The sequence below is a fragment of the Taeniopygia guttata genome, chromosome 9, assembly GCF_048771995.1.
Source record: "Taeniopygia guttata chromosome 9, bTaeGut7.mat, whole genome shotgun sequence".
Classification (NCBI taxonomy): Eukaryota; Metazoa; Chordata; class Aves; order Passeriformes; family Estrildidae; genus Taeniopygia; species Taeniopygia guttata.
In genome coordinates this window covers 6,627,435-6,641,934 of record NC_133034.1, presented here as the reverse complement: position 1 = coordinate 6,641,934, position 14,500 = coordinate 6,627,435, and the positions used below count along the sequence as shown (strand labels likewise).

The window sequence follows — 14,500 nt, the reverse complement described above, 5'->3', positions numbered from 1 at the left end:
GAAAACATTTACACAACTAAGGCAAAGCAAGCTCTGCCCTGCATCAGGACATGCCAGCTTCAGAGTTACTTCAAGTCAGGTTTTCTGTGTAATTCAAGGGCAGAGATGTTCTCTATGGAGAACGGTCCTTACTAAAAACAAAAAACCACCAGCCAACACTCACCCCACCCATGGAAAAAAAAGGGAAAACAAATTCCACCATGCAGCATCATATTTATACCTCCAGGGCTACCAGCAATGAGTGTCAGACCGCAGGGCTCCACCACAGAGCTTTCTGAACTGCCTGAGCCACATTATTCATCACCTGCTCCACAGGTTGCAGCTGAAGGAAATGAAATAGATGCTTTACCAGAAAATCTCTGCAGTGTTTGGCCGTCACACATCAGTCAGTTGTAATTTGAGGAGCTTTGCCCACAGCTACCTTTAACATTGCACCTCTGTGTAAACTACAACTACAATATAATATGATGAGGCCGTGGTTGCAAAGGTCTAGGTAATGGAAACGGGCCATGTGCCACCAGGGAACTTCAACTTTTCTCTTTCATTTTCAGGCAAATATAAATCAGTTGCAACTGATACACAGTGTTACCCTTTCCAGATATATAAATACTAGGAAAAAACCCAAACAACCCACCACTATCTCATGCTTCAGTTTCTCAAAATCCAGCAGACATTAAACACATAATTTTACATAATAAAATCAAACAGTACTGACAATCTCTTCAAAGTTCTCACTAAAATAACCTCCCCCTACACAACCTGAGAGAGCAGACCTGCCAAGTTTGAGAGATTGACAAGAAAAAAATCAAGAGAGAAGGTGACTTAAAGAAATGGTTATTGAATTCTTGGAAGAGTTATTGCCTGAAACAGGCATCACATATGAGCTAAAGCCATGAGACCATCACCAAGAAAAAAATGCCCTGCCTTGCAGGCAGCACTTCAACAGCAAAAAGCTTGGGGGACTACCTGCCTCTGGAATCCTTCCCCAGCCTGCATTTCTGCAAAGACTGGAGAATACAGCAGCACACCTCCCAGGGTTTCCTTCTTCAGCAGGAAAAAGAGAGTTAATATAATTAGTCCCAGGCTTAAAAATATTTACATTACTTGAGACCAGCGCAGTCTGATGACCCGCAGAGAGAATTACTCCGGCAGGAACACCTCCTTCATAAATCACTCCACTCGTTATTCAAACTCAGTTTCACAAGTTTATGCTCAGCTTAATCTCGAATTCATCTGCCCGTGAACCAAGAAGTCTGGTAGCCAAAGCCGTTCCCTTTCTCGCTTACGAAGAAATACATCGGGGGGAAAAAAACCTGAATCCTGCTTTTACGACCACGTATTCATTCACAGCTGCAGAGAAGATAATGGAAGGTCCAGCTACCCAGTGTACTAGGGCAAGTGGTCACAGAAAAAGAACAGCCTGAGGACCCCTCAGCGGAGTTAACAGCCAACAGCTCCGGGCCAGCCCGGGCTGGGGACGCGCTGTGCTCAGAACCTGCTACGCCGAAGCCCCAGGGGACAGCTCACAGCCCCGAGCCGGGACACCACGGAGCCCCGGTGCTCCAACGCGCGCGGGGTGAGCATCGCCTCCCGCGGACGCCGGCACTGCCGGCCCCCACCGCCCTCAGCACACTCCGCCAGACCCTCCCGGACCGCGCCAGCGCCTACACCGGGACCCCCGCGCCGGCTCCTCATCCGCAGACACAGCCCCGGGCCCCGCGGGACCGACCCACTGCCCCAGACAGGGCGAGCCCGGGCCCGGGCCCCGCCGCTCCCCGCACGTACCCGCCGGGGCAGCGCCCCGTCCCGTCCCATGGCCAGCGCCGCTCCCGCCGCCGGGCGCGCTCCGCCGCCCGCCCCGGCCGCCCCTTCCGCACGGCCGGGCCCGCCCAGCGCCGCGGGCCGCGGGCCGGGGGCGGGGACGGGCCCGCCTCAGAGAGCCCCCGGGCCGCCCTCGGCCCCGCCTGCGGCTCTTGCGGCTGCGGACGGCGGGTTTTGTTTTTCCCTCAGGAGCGGCACCAACGCCCTCACAGAATCGTGGGATCGTCAAGGTTGAAAGAGACCTCCAAGATCATCCAGTCCGACCATATGGACAGCACTGCCACTGTAACCACTAAACCACATCAGCCAGCGCCAGATCCAGACGCCTCCTGAACACCTCCACGGACCATGACTCCGTCACCTACCTGGCAACCTAATCCAATGCCTGTCCGCTCAAACAGTGAATTTTTTTTTTCTAATAGCTAATCTGAATCTCCCCTGTCTTGCCTTGGGGCCATTTCCTCCTGTCGTCTCACTGCAGCCATGGCAGAGACCGGCCCCACCTCACTACAGCCTCCTGTCAGGGAGTTGTGCAGAGCGAGGAGGTCCCCCCTGAGCCTTCTCAAAGCTAAACAAACCCAGCTCCCTCAGGTGTTCCTCATGGGGCATGTTTTCTAGACCCTTCCCAAGCCCTGTTGCCCTTCTCTGGATATGCTACAGCCCCTCAATGTCCTTTTAGAGGAGAAGAGCCCAGAACTGAATGCAGTGCAGCATCAGCAATGCTGAGTACAGGGGAGGAATGACTTCCTTGGTCCTACTGGTTACAATGCCCTTGATACAGGCCAGGATGCCACTGGCCTTCTTGGCTACACTGCTGGCTCATATCCAGTTGCTGTCGACAAGCCCCCAAGAGTCCCTCCCTACTGAGCAGCTCTCCAGCCACCCCTGCCCCAGGCTGCAGCTGCAGGAGGTTGTCATGACCCAAGTGCAGGATGTGGCACTTGACCTTACTGAACCGCATGTTGCTGTCCTCAACCCTTTGATTGAGTCTGTCCAGGTCTCTCTGCAGAGCCGTCCTGCCCTTGAGCAGATCAACACTCCCAACCAGCCTGGTGCCATCTGTAAATTTACTGAGTGTTGCTTCATCTCTTCCTCCAGACAGCTTCCAGCCCTCATTGGCTGGAGGCTATCAGTAATGCCCCCCAGCAAAGCAGCGTCCTCTGGCAAAAGGTACAAATTAAGAGGGAAAGAGCAGTGTTGGTGCAGCTGGAACAGGGAGGCAGCTGCAGCACCACAGCCCAGAACAGGCCCTGCAATGGCAGCTGTGTTGCTGCACTGCAGATCATGTTGCAATCATCAGACACGATCTAGGGGAGGAGATGCCCAAAGACACCTGTACACAGCTGCAGGTAAGCCATGTGATATTCAGGCCAGCTGTGGGGCCTTTACCTAAGGGAGCTTTAGTCTTGTCTGGTTGAAGCAGCCCCTCCCTTCAGCTGCACAGACAAGCCAACCTGCCATCTCACATGCTCTCACAGCTTATAGGGGCAGCTCCAAATCTCAGCTGAACACATCAGATTTGTCTTTTGCACACCAGTGTATCTCCCTCTCCTTCACAAACACTGTCTCCCAGCATTTCTCCTGTACCTCCCTTCTCAGCCATGCTGTCCCTCCTCAAAAGTCAGAGAGATGCCTCCCTTTTGCTGTTCCTCTTCATTTTAGTAATATGGAAATCATGCTAGAAACCTATTAGTATACTCTAAAAACACTAGGAAGCACTTGACAGAAAAGTCTTCAAAAGCTCTTCTCATTCCATTCTCAGAGATGAGAGAAGCAAGTCTTTTCATCTACAGCCCCTTCAAATGCCTTTTATTCTTAATTTCTCTGCAGAGAAAAACTACTTTCATGGTACTAAGCTACCACAGTCAGCTCAGGAAAAAAAAATTTTTTTTACTGCTCAGTGCAGGCAGGCAAGATCCAAAAGGGCAACCCAAACAATCTACTGACCTGAGCTTGCTTGTTGGGACTTTTCCCTCCTTGGCCTCACAGTTCCCTGGCCATTCATGCAGGACAGATGTGCACTTGGTCCTCTGCTGCAGGACTGAACATTCAGGCATAAGACACATGCATGGGCAACTGGGGCAAGAGACTGTGGCTGCAAAATCCAGTCCAAGACCAAGCATGGTCATCCATGTGCTGGAAGAGAACTGTGCTTCAGTCACATGGGTTTTCAAACAGTCTTGAAGGACTGAACGAAATTACAATAACATAGTTAAGCATTAACTTGCTGCCACTTACCCTGTAAACAGCAGCATGGCTGATCCCCTTTGTGCTCTGGAAAGGTCAGAACAGTTTTACTCAGTGAACACTGAGTTTAATTACAGATATTGAGATGCATCATGAGTAGTGTACAAGTACTAAAATACTAAAATACTGTGACAGAAAATACTATGACATAAAAGAAGCCCAACTTTATAGACTCTATTGTGCACCAGTTCACTTGGGATTAGTGGCACATGGAGTATAAGACATGAGCCCGAGCCAACACACTCAGGAAATACAATTAGAGTATCAGTTTACCTTGCCTGTCTGGGGATGAATTTGGGTAGGCAGGTATCTCAGGAAGGCCCTTGAGATGGTGTACTCTGGTTAAGGTGGTATTTTCCAGAGATTCATGGACCTTTCTCGTCTCTCACCCCCTTCCTTTCTGGAAGTCTGAGAGATGGCAAACACAAGAGGTTGTTGTTCTCCCACAGAGAGTTGGAAAGCTTTTCCAGGAGAGGTGCTGGACTGATGAGTTCTCGCACTACTCCAGGTAGGTCTAAGCAAAGTTAGTGAAAGAGCCAAGTGCACCCGAAGCGCTCCCATGTGTGCTTTTCCCTTGGAGACTTGTGGGGTTTGGAAGCCAGAGGAATTTCCCCCTTCACTTCAGTTAGGTTTGGACGAGCCCCAAAGTACACAGAGTAATGTAACACTGTGAAATTATGAAATGTAGGAGACAACACTCATATTTTCTTAGTATCAAAAGAGAGGCCATTATGTAATTCTTGCTACCACGGGGGAACAGGAATGTCCACTTGGTTCCATGATTACAGGGGGAAGTAGTAGGAAGTTAATGCTTAACTATGTCCTTGCAATTTGGTTCAATCAAAGACTTAAAAAAACCTTCAAACCAGTCTTGAAGTGGAAAAAGTCTGGAGCAGTTTTACTACGTGACAATGCAAAGCCACCCTACAATCCAATCCACTGCCCTTCCAAAGCAGGAAATCAGTGCTCTCCTCTCCAAAGAGGAGCCTGTCAGTCCGTGAGGAAAAGGGGAGAGCCCCGATTTCTCACCCCACCTCATAAGCGCTTGCCCTGGTGATGTCACTGACTCTTCCTGCCCCTGTGTGCTACAAAGTTACAGAAGCCAGAGCTTTGTCTATGCTAAAAACACGCCTGCCTGAGGCTGAACTGGCCCCGACTCGGTGTTTTATCCGCTTAAACGCCAGGTGGAAGCGTGCACAGCCACTGCTCGTGCCGCTCCATCACTTTGTGGTCTGTGAGCCACGCGTGAGGGATAAGTACAGCTTGTGCTGCTCCCCACTGGGCTGGCCGAGGAGGTGCGGGCAGTGCTCGGCGGGTGCTGTGGTGCCGGGGGAGCCGGACAGCCTGACAGTGCAGCCTTCCCTGTGCAGCCCTCCCAGTGCAGCCCTCCCAGTGCAGCCCTCCCTGTGCAGCCTTCCCAGTGCAGCCCGGGTACCCCCGCAGGAGCTCCGGCCCCGCTGTACAACCCCATTCTGTGCGTGTGACGAGCCTTCCTGATAGTTACAGACCGTGCTGCTCATCGCTGTGCCAGTGTTACTGCCCAGAGTGAAGGTCCCACTGGCCAGCTACAGAATCACGGAGTCAGTCACTAAGGCTGGAAAAGACCTCCTGAGATCATCGAGCTCAACCTGTGGCGACCCCCGACTATACAAGCAGACCAGGGCACTGAGTGCCACGTGCAGTCTTTCCGTAAACACCTCCAGGGATGGGGACTTCACCGCCTCCCTCGGCAGCCCATTTTCCAACAATTTCCAGTGTCTAATCACCGTTTACATGAAGGAATTCCTCCTGATGTCCAACCTAAACCTCTCCTGGTGCAGCTTGAGGCCATGTCCTCCTGTCCTGTCCCTGTTCCCTGGGACCAGAGCCCGACCTCCCCCTGGCTGCACTCTCCTGTCAACAGGGAGTTGTGGAGAGCAGAAAGGGCCCCCCTGAGCCTCCTTTTCTTCAGGTTGAGCCCCCCCAGCTCCTCCTCTCAGACTGGTGACCCTTTCCCAGCTCCGTTCTCTGCTCTGAACTCGCCCCGGGCAGCCCATTCCGATGCCTGGCCACCCTCTCTGTAAAGAACGGGCAAGGCTGGAAGCATCATCCGATGTCACCGGGTCCGACCTCCCTTCTCGGGTAGGGCGGGAGGGGACCACCGGAGGTCAGGGGGCAGGCTCCCGCGGGGCAGGGTCCCTCGGGGCAGGGTCCCGCGGGGCAGGGCTCTCGGCAGCCCGTGGGCAGCGGTGATGAGGGGGCAGGCCCAGGTTCCCGCCCCTGGCCCGCGGTGTCCCCGCAGCCCGTGACCCCCGAGCCGTGTCTCCCACACGGCGCAGGCGCGGCAGAGAAGCGCGCGGCGGTGACGCGCGGCTCGCGCGGCGGTGACGCGAAAGGCGCGCGCGGCGGCCGCTCAGTGCAGCGGCGGCGATGAAGGTGGCGGTGGCCGGGTGCTGCCACGGTGCCCTGGACAAGATGTACGAGACGCTGGAGCTGCTTCAGCGCCGCCACAACGTGCGGCCCGACCTGCTGCTCTGCTGCGGGGACTTCCAGGCCGTGCGCAACGAGGCGGACCTGCGGTGCATGGCCGTGCCGGCCAAGTACCGGCACATGCAGACCTTTTACCGGTGAGCGCCGCCGGCCCGGCCCCGGCCCCCGACCGGACCCACGCGGGCTTGGCCGGGTCCAGCAGCTGCCGTGTCTCCGCAGGTACTACTCGGGCGAGAAGAAAGCCCCGGTGCTCACCGTGTTCATCGGCGGCAACCACGAGGCTTCCAACCACCTGCAGGAGCTGCCCTACGGCGGGTGGGTCGCGCCCAACATCTATTACTTGGGTAAGGTCCCTCCGCTCCAGTCCTGGTCCCCCGGCGAGTTCCCCCACAACCCCTGCCCTGCCCGGCCCCTCCGTGACCGCCCTCCCCTGTCCCGCAGGTTACGCGGGCGTGGTGCGGTTCCGCGGCGTGAGGATCGGCGGCATCTCGGGCATCTTCAAGTCTCACGACTACCGGAAAGGTACCGGGGCAGCGGGACCGGCGGGGCGGGCAGCCGAGAGGGGAGAGCCAGGGTCGCAGCCTGGTGTGAGGGTCTGGCTGTGCTCAGCCCCGAAACGTCTCTTAGCCTGGAAACGGCCCTTGGTTCAATACACGGATTTTTCTGGAGTTGGTAGATGAGTCTGTAGCTGCCCGGCGACCACAGCAGGAAGCAAGGTGCCTTTGGCGTGTTGTGGAATAGTGTTGATTTTTCCATGGCAGTGTCCTTTCAGTGTGCAGTGCAACACTGATTTTCCTTGAGTGAAACAGTCAGTTTATAACGGTGACACTATATAAGTGTATTGTCCTGCCCTGAAGTTTAGGGCCAGTACATCTTGTTCCTCCTAGTTATGCGGGTGTGTATTCAAGAGTTCTTCCTGGGAAGGGTGTCACAGATGATACCCCATATCAGTGAGTAGAAGATTCTTCTTTCTGATCTCAGCACTTGAAAGAGTAGTCTCTGTGCTTACTGTACTGTGCTGTCTTTACTAACAAATAGCTTCAGAGAAGCTTTGCAAAGTACTGAATCAGTTTTCTAGAACATTTGGTTCTGTGTAATGCTTGCCAATGCTAATTCAATTTGCTGTCATCAAGGGGGCACTTTATATGCCTAAATATTGCATGAGGGAGATGAGATGAGATTCTTTAGGCAATAACTAAAACAGCAATTTTTCTGTCAATTCTGTAGAGTATGTAGGAGCTATGCTAGGCATTCTTGTGTTTTGTCCTAAGGCAAAGTTGGAAACTCATCCCTTTGTCAGGATACATATTCATGCTTCCGGAGCCTGTGGTGCCTCTGGACAGTGACTGGGATGTTTAGGCTGCTGCTGAACCTGTTAAACTGTAGTTTCATGGTGGGTGGCAGCACTCTGAACAATCATGAAAAATCACAGTCTTGTATTTGGGGTTACTCTAGGTGCCTGTGTGACCCAAAAAAAGCTGCTGTGTCGGAGGGAACTAGTGATTCAGGCAACTATTCTTGTTTCCAACATTTCAGGCCACTTTGAGTGCCCACCATACAACCAGCAGACCATCAGAAGTGCTTACCATGTGAGGAATATTGAAGTCTTCAAACTCAAACAGGTCAGTGAAAAGCCCATTTTTTAAACAAGGGTAATTTTCATTAATTTGGAAATAGGAAGTTAAAGCTACTCTGATCACATATGCTGAATATTGAACATGCTTTAACAGGTTGATCAGACATCTGAGGGGTGTGTCCTTTGAGGAGGAATATTGTGCTGAGCCATTATCCCTTTTAAATAAAGCTTTTAAAAGATTCCTGGGGAAGAAGATACCTTTGACTGTAGGCAGAGGACTTGCTCTCTATGATTTCCTCTGAGTGCCTGACTTATGGTGATGATATGAACTCTTTTATAAGGCAGTATAAAGCACAGCTGGCTGCCTCAAGTAATCTCTAAACCCCTTTGTAAATATGTTGTATTTATGCCATGTGCTTTTTGGCCTGACAGCTAAAACGTCCCATCGATATATTTATGTCACATGACTGGCCAAGGAGCATCTATCACTATGGAAACAAGAAACAGCTCCTCAAAATGAAATCCTTCTTCCGTCAAGAAGTGGAGAGCAACACATTGGGAAGCCCTGCTGCTTCAGAGCTTCTGCAGCACCTGAAACCCACTTACTGGTTCTCAGCACATCTCCACGTTAAATTTGCAGCTTTCATGCAACACGAGGTAAAGGGAGACAAAACGAATGTTTGTGTCCCAAGCACACTTTAGAATTCTCATTCAGGTAATCAGGTCCAGAAAAGCAATTCAGTGGTTTTTGTTCTTAAAGGTCAGTTAAACCATGAAAGATTAAGTGGTATTAGGACTATTGTTTTATGTAAATTAAAGAGATGTTATAAGTGAAGGGTGTAAATCCCTAATCTTCTTCAGGAACAGCATGAAATAGCTATTGTTCTTGAAATTCGTTAATTTAACTGTATAGAAAAGCACTCTTCTGCTCTGTTGGAGAAGTAGGTAACTTCACAATAGGTGAGAAAAAGGAGGCAACTTCAAAAAAGGTGGTAATGGAGTGACTGAAGAGGATGGTTAGCTGACCGTGGGAAGATCCCTGTAGTACAGCTTTGCAGGTCTGATAGCCCAGGTTTAAGCCAAAAACCAGTCTGTAGCTGAAACAGTTATTTCTGAAGTGGTGCCAGTCCTATTTGCAAGTTATTTATCTATAAAAATGTAACTCCAGACCTTGTAGACTCGACAAGTCTGTTTCCAATTAAGTTTCAATTTTTCTTCTCCAAGGCTGTATGTGCTCAGCTGCCTTGGTTAGTGCTGAAATGTAGCTCTTGCTTTATCTTGCTAATATCTGCATCCTGCTTCTGTTTAGACTCCCAGTGAAGTTTGTCATTCTCTTTGTCCCTGCTAACTTTCTATTTCAAAAAGTATTTTTCTGTATAAATTAACCCTTTAAACAGCTTGTTTAGAATGGTCAAATTTCACATAAGTGTTAACACCATTTGCTTCCTAGACAAACTCCAAAGAAGAGTTACCAAAAGCAACCAAGTTTCTGGCTCTGGATAAGTGCTTGCCACACAGAGACTTCCTGCAGGTGATGAACATTTGTAGAAGGTTTTCACTTTAAGTATTTCATTTGTTTGAACTGCTAGTGCTATTCTTAGGTATAAGATGAAGAATAGTGATGATAAGTGGAGGAATTTTAAAGAAACTAGGAATGCTGGGTGTATGGAATAGTCTTCGTAGGATTTTGTCCTGAACTAGGCAGACCATGTTGTGTAGGTGCAGTGTTTCCTTAGTCCTACCATTTCCATCCAGCTTAGAACAAGTACCTGACTCCAATGGATGAGTCTAAAATAAATTATTGTGAGAGTGGGCTGCTGACAGCGTGTTTTTCAAATGCAGTGGCAGAAAATGGCCAGGGCTGTGCAGTGGCAGCCGGGCTCCTGAAAGCAGCTGGAAGATGCTCCCTTGGAGTGAGGAGTTTTCCCCTGAAGCCCTAAATAGATTGTGGGGGTCCTTCCCAGGGAGATCGGGTGTTTACAAGGTCCCAGTCCCACGGCCGCTCTGCTGAGCTGAGCTCACCCACAGTAAGGAGAAGCAGTGAAGGACAGAGCTCCGCAGTGGCAGCGAATTCTCCCTGCAGCAGCAGCCTGGCTCCAAGACCACAACTGTCTCACCTCTGCACCTCTGATCCTGAGAGTGAGCAAGGGCCGACCCCAGCTCCTCACCCCTAGCCAAAAACCGGCAGTATCTCTGCCTTTCCTAAGAGAAACCCCCCCACCTAAGAGATGTAGCAAACTACATATCCTCCCTTGTCTTGGCCACATCTTTTTTGTCTTAAGTATCTGTTATTCTGGTCTCTTAGGCAACAAATGGGAGAAAAATTCCTGAAGATAAACTGAAAAAAAAAAAAAAAAAAAGGAAAAAAATCCTGCCCTCCAACAGAAGGCTGCAGGAATTTAGAAGCAGGCAAATTCTAAGTTCCATCACTGTCCAATTGCTGGCAGTAAGGGAGAGAGTGTGTTCTGCTTTTTAATTGCTCTAAGTTGAAATTTAGAAATGCCTTTTTTACTGTTATTGATTGTCCTTTGTTAGCCCTTCATGGGAGGCTGGCTTGAGAGGATTTGTTTGGTTGAGCCCACTAGCTCAATGTACTTTAAACTTCATTAAAACTCTGTACAGTGAAACTTTAATCAGATTCTGGTGTCAAGAGAAATAACTCACTTCATATGTTTTCTGTGTGTTTGTAAGTAGATAATAGACGTGGAGCATGATCCCAATGCAGGTGACTCGCTGGAGTATGATGCCGAGTGGATTGCAATCCTCAAGGCCACCAACAGTCTTGTTAATGTGACCCAGAGCTCCTGGAATATGCCTGAAAACAACGGTCTCCATGCCAAGTAAGTTGTCTGCAAAACAGAGATGAAAGTGTAGTTTGATTGTTTTTTCTGGACTGAAAGTAAAGTTATATTGGAGTTGTGTTTCTGTTCTGCAGCCTGTAATGCCTGTAGGACTTCCTAAATGCCTTGGAAAGAAAAGGGGATGTTGATAAATGATGTGGTCTAAAGCATACAACTTCTTTACTCTTCTACCTGGGAAGTTAATTTTGTTTTGCAAACTTAGATAAACAGCATTTGAAGGATAAAACTATACCATGAGGCTGAAAATCAGGCTGGGTTATGGACATGGGTTGGCATAATACACTAATCCTTGGTGGGGAGAAGGGTGTCTCAGTACTGACCAAAAGAAAATGAAAACCTTCCTGAAAAAGCACTTGTGGAATAAAGTGTCCGTGGTAAAAGAATTTATAATCCATCTTTGAAGGTTGCACTGTGTGGTGGGAACAAGCAGTACCTTTTGACTTGCTACACTTGTTTAAACTTTATGCACTTGTTTAGGTGGGATTACAGTGTGACAGAAGAAGCCATTAAAGAGGTGCTAGAAGAGCTGAACCATGACCTCAAAATTCCTTGCAACTTCACATTGACAGCTGCTTGCTACGATCCCAGCAAGCCCCAAAAAAACATGGAGCCAGTTCATACCATCAATCCACAGACCACTGAGTTCTGTGCCCAGTTTGGCCTCACTGACATCAATGACAGGATCCAGCAGGCTAAAGAAGAGAGCTCAGGACGAGGTGAATGTGAAGAGGAGGAGGAAGAGGAGATGGACAGTACTGGGTCAGCAGAGGAACCCAGTGAATACACTACAGATAATTCTGGCCTCTCATCCTTTAATCCAGATGAAATAATGCTGGATGAAGAAGGTGGCGATGAAGACTTGAGTACATGTTCTGTAGATCCCTCCCCTGATCACCCTCCTGAGTTCTCTACCAGCTTCTCTGACATCCGGATCATGCCAGACTCCATGGCGGTGTCGTCTGATGATGCCATGGACTCCAACAACGAGGAACTGGAAAAGTCTGGTGGGAGCAAGCAGGGGGAGGAAAAGAGCTCCACTGAGAGGTCATTAAAGCGCATTGGTGGCGATGAGAACGGGAACAGTGGTGTTAAAAAAATCAAGAGAAGGAACCAAGCTATCTATGCTGCAGAGGATGAAGATAAAACAGATTAATACTTCACAGGGTGTGTAACTAAATTCTCTCCCAGCCTTTCTGTGGAAAGGTGGTGAGAATTGTACTGGATTACGAGTGCTTTTAATGTCACATGATCTTAGTCGTGTTACTTTCCTAAATTCAGAGGCTGGATGTACTTCTCACAGGGAAGGTGACTTACACAGAATAGACATCATAGAAAGAAGCTGAGACTTTTCCAACAAAGTACTTTCACAAAGAATGTAAAGCTCGTATATCCTTGATTTTGCTTCAGTTCTTGGTGTATGGTGTATACTCCATATCTTCGGCTGAACTAAACTCACCATGCTTGTTTAACAAGGACTCTTAAACTATAGCTTCAGTCCAAGCGAGAGGATGTCTGATTTACAAGACTGAATGATTTTATTTTATTGCTTTTATCTTGTTTTATACTGAACTATTAATACAAAGCAGCATACACAATAACCCTATGAATGAAATTTGAAAATAGAATTCCCATGATAACAAAACAGCAATAGAAGAATGAAGATTTTTGTTTCTGGTAATAGTAATGCCACAGAAAAATGCCTTGGTCATAAACAAAACAATATGTCTTGTCCAGGATTGGCTTTTAATTACAGTTCTGATAGCAAACCAAGTCTTGATTTGGAGAATTACGGTTTTATGGGGACCATGGAAGGGTGCATCTCTGTTCTTAAAACTCGTTTTCGTTCTGTTTCTTAAAATTTGAGAACAATGTCTTAAAATGGAAGTAGTTAGGAAGGACAGCTTCCTAAATGTGGACACCACCATTGTCTCAACTCTGACTAATTAGGGCTGTGTTTTGTGTTCATACAAGGTGGTGGGAGTGTAAGTTGTCTTAGACAGTAACACCTCCCATTATCATTAGGGTCACTTTTCACTTATCATTTCAGTAGCTGTAACTTGCTGAACTCTTAAAACTGGATTTGGAATCTTCCAAAGCACCTTTGTAATCTTCAACTGAGGGAGAACAGGAGCTGCCAGAATAGACACCCTCTTTTTTTTTTTTTTTTTCCTGAATTATTAGTAAATGGCACTCCTTTGGCCTAAGAGGCGATGGGGATAAAACTGAGTTAATTCATGACAATGGCAATGTTTTCAAGCATATGCCATTAGACTCATTAGCCTTCCTGAAGGATGGAATTCTTAAATGGAATTCCTCACGGCTGTGCTGCCCCAAGAGCAGAAGTAGCTCCTGTCCTTTTCCTCCTCCAAGGCACCCGAACTGAGAAGAAGAAATCATCCTGACAGGAACAGGGAACTGGACAGGGAGCAGTGAGTGAAATGCATATGAGTATGAATTGTGTATCAGGGTCAGGAATTCTGTAATTAAAAATTTCCATGATCTGGGGTTCATCTTGCTTCCTCTCCTGTCAAGCAGTTCACAACAAAAACTAAACATGTTAAGTATTCAAGGGCTAGAAAAGGGCGTAATTAATGCTCTCAACAGTTGAATTAACAGCTCATCTGTCAGAACAGCCACCAAAGAGCTGTGCTGAGGTATGAGAAGAAACTGGGAGTAACCCGGGTGTGACAGTTAGGGTATGTAAAATAGCTGTGAACTGTCAGGTAAGTTATTGAAGCAGATGGATTTCTTTAAGGGTCCTGGGTCTGCAGTGGTAAAATCCTAGTTATGCCTCATGATTTGAACACTATAATGGAAATAAAGTATTTTAAATATAAATTCTGTTACGGATTTGAAAAGCCTCCCAAGGAGCCTAAGCATGGCATTGAGTTCTCAGGGTCTCTGCGCAGGAATAGAAGATGTATCTTGCATGATACAGACTTTTCAGTCTGATTCCTTTTGTTTTTAAAATAAACTTCTGTCCTATATTGTCCCATGCCTCCTCACACCTCTTCTGATAAATGTGTTTCTAGAAGGCAGGACACTTAGGCAAGACACAATACTGATTTTTGAACCTTTAAAGATTTTTTTATAAAGTATTTCAGCATCCATTGAGCAGATTGCAGCTGGTAAACACTGAACATAAATGGTTTTTTCAGTGTGAATCATGTCTGACCTCTAGAATTGCTGTGCCCTTTCCTGCAGTTGTTTACACCCTCTTTGCATTTTGCAAAGTGTCCTCCCCTACCTTGCTTTCATCCATTATGGATTTTCCAGGTTGGCAGGATTCTCTGCTGCATGGAGGATTCACTAGAAGTGCTGAGCTTCTCCAGTAAAGGCCAGATACTTCAAAAAGGAAAACTCTAGGGAATGCTGACAAGTTTAAATGGCTTTTAAGACCCAGAATCTCCAGTCCTCTTTAAAAAGAAGATTTAGAGTCTCTGTGAAAACTTCTGAAATTTTGATGAGAAACCTCTAGAAAATGTTTCTCTGTCCAACCCTTGTATTGCAGTGTTTTCATTGAGTG

The 14,500-nt window shown here is 48.1% G+C and overlaps 2 protein-coding genes across 3 annotated transcripts in view; one reads left to right on the top strand and one right to left on the bottom strand.

The window, feature by feature from the left end:
- Nucleotides 1-3,940, bottom strand: part of PPP2R3A (protein phosphatase 2 regulatory subunit B''alpha) — a 54,355-nt gene extending 50,415 nt beyond the window's left edge. Inside the window, exon 1 of one of the 2 annotated variants that reach the window (XM_072933190.1) lies at nt 3,769-3,940. The gene's annotated coding sequence lies outside the window, so the exon portion shown is untranslated. Of the gene's footprint in view, nt 1-1,785; nt 1,930-3,768 lie in introns of those variants that run through there. The other variant, XM_030280161.4, reaches the window with a different exon arrangement.
- A 2,471-nt stretch (nt 3,941-6,411) lies between these two features.
- DBR1 (debranching RNA lariats 1) lies at nt 6,412-13,966 on the top strand. The gene is made up of 8 exons (XM_012575493.5): nt 6,412-6,674; nt 6,757-6,881; nt 6,979-7,059; nt 8,074-8,159; nt 8,546-8,770; nt 9,564-9,644; nt 10,808-10,953; nt 11,452-13,966. The coding sequence occupies exons 1-8, from the start codon at nt 6,478-6,480 to the stop codon at nt 12,125-12,127; spliced, it is 1,617 nt and encodes a 538-aa protein (XP_012430947.5). The 5' UTR covers nt 6,412-6,477; the 3' UTR covers nt 12,128-13,966.
- Nucleotides 13,967-14,500: the final 534 nt, after the last annotated feature.

Bases quoted from the DNA above. Each gene is read 5' to 3' on its own strand.
- DBR1 (XM_012575493.5), top strand. From the start codon at position 6,478: ATGAAGGTGGCGGTGGCCGGGTGCTGCCACGGTGCCCTGGACAAGATG. The intron at 6,675-6,756 runs GTGAGCGCCGCC...GTGTCTCCGCAG, and splicing joins CACATGCAGACCTTTTACCG to GTACTACTCGGGCGAGAAGA. The intron at 7,060-8,073 runs GTACCGGGGCAG...CCAACATTTCAG, and splicing joins GTCTCACGACTACCGGAAAG to GCCACTTTGAGTGCCCACCA.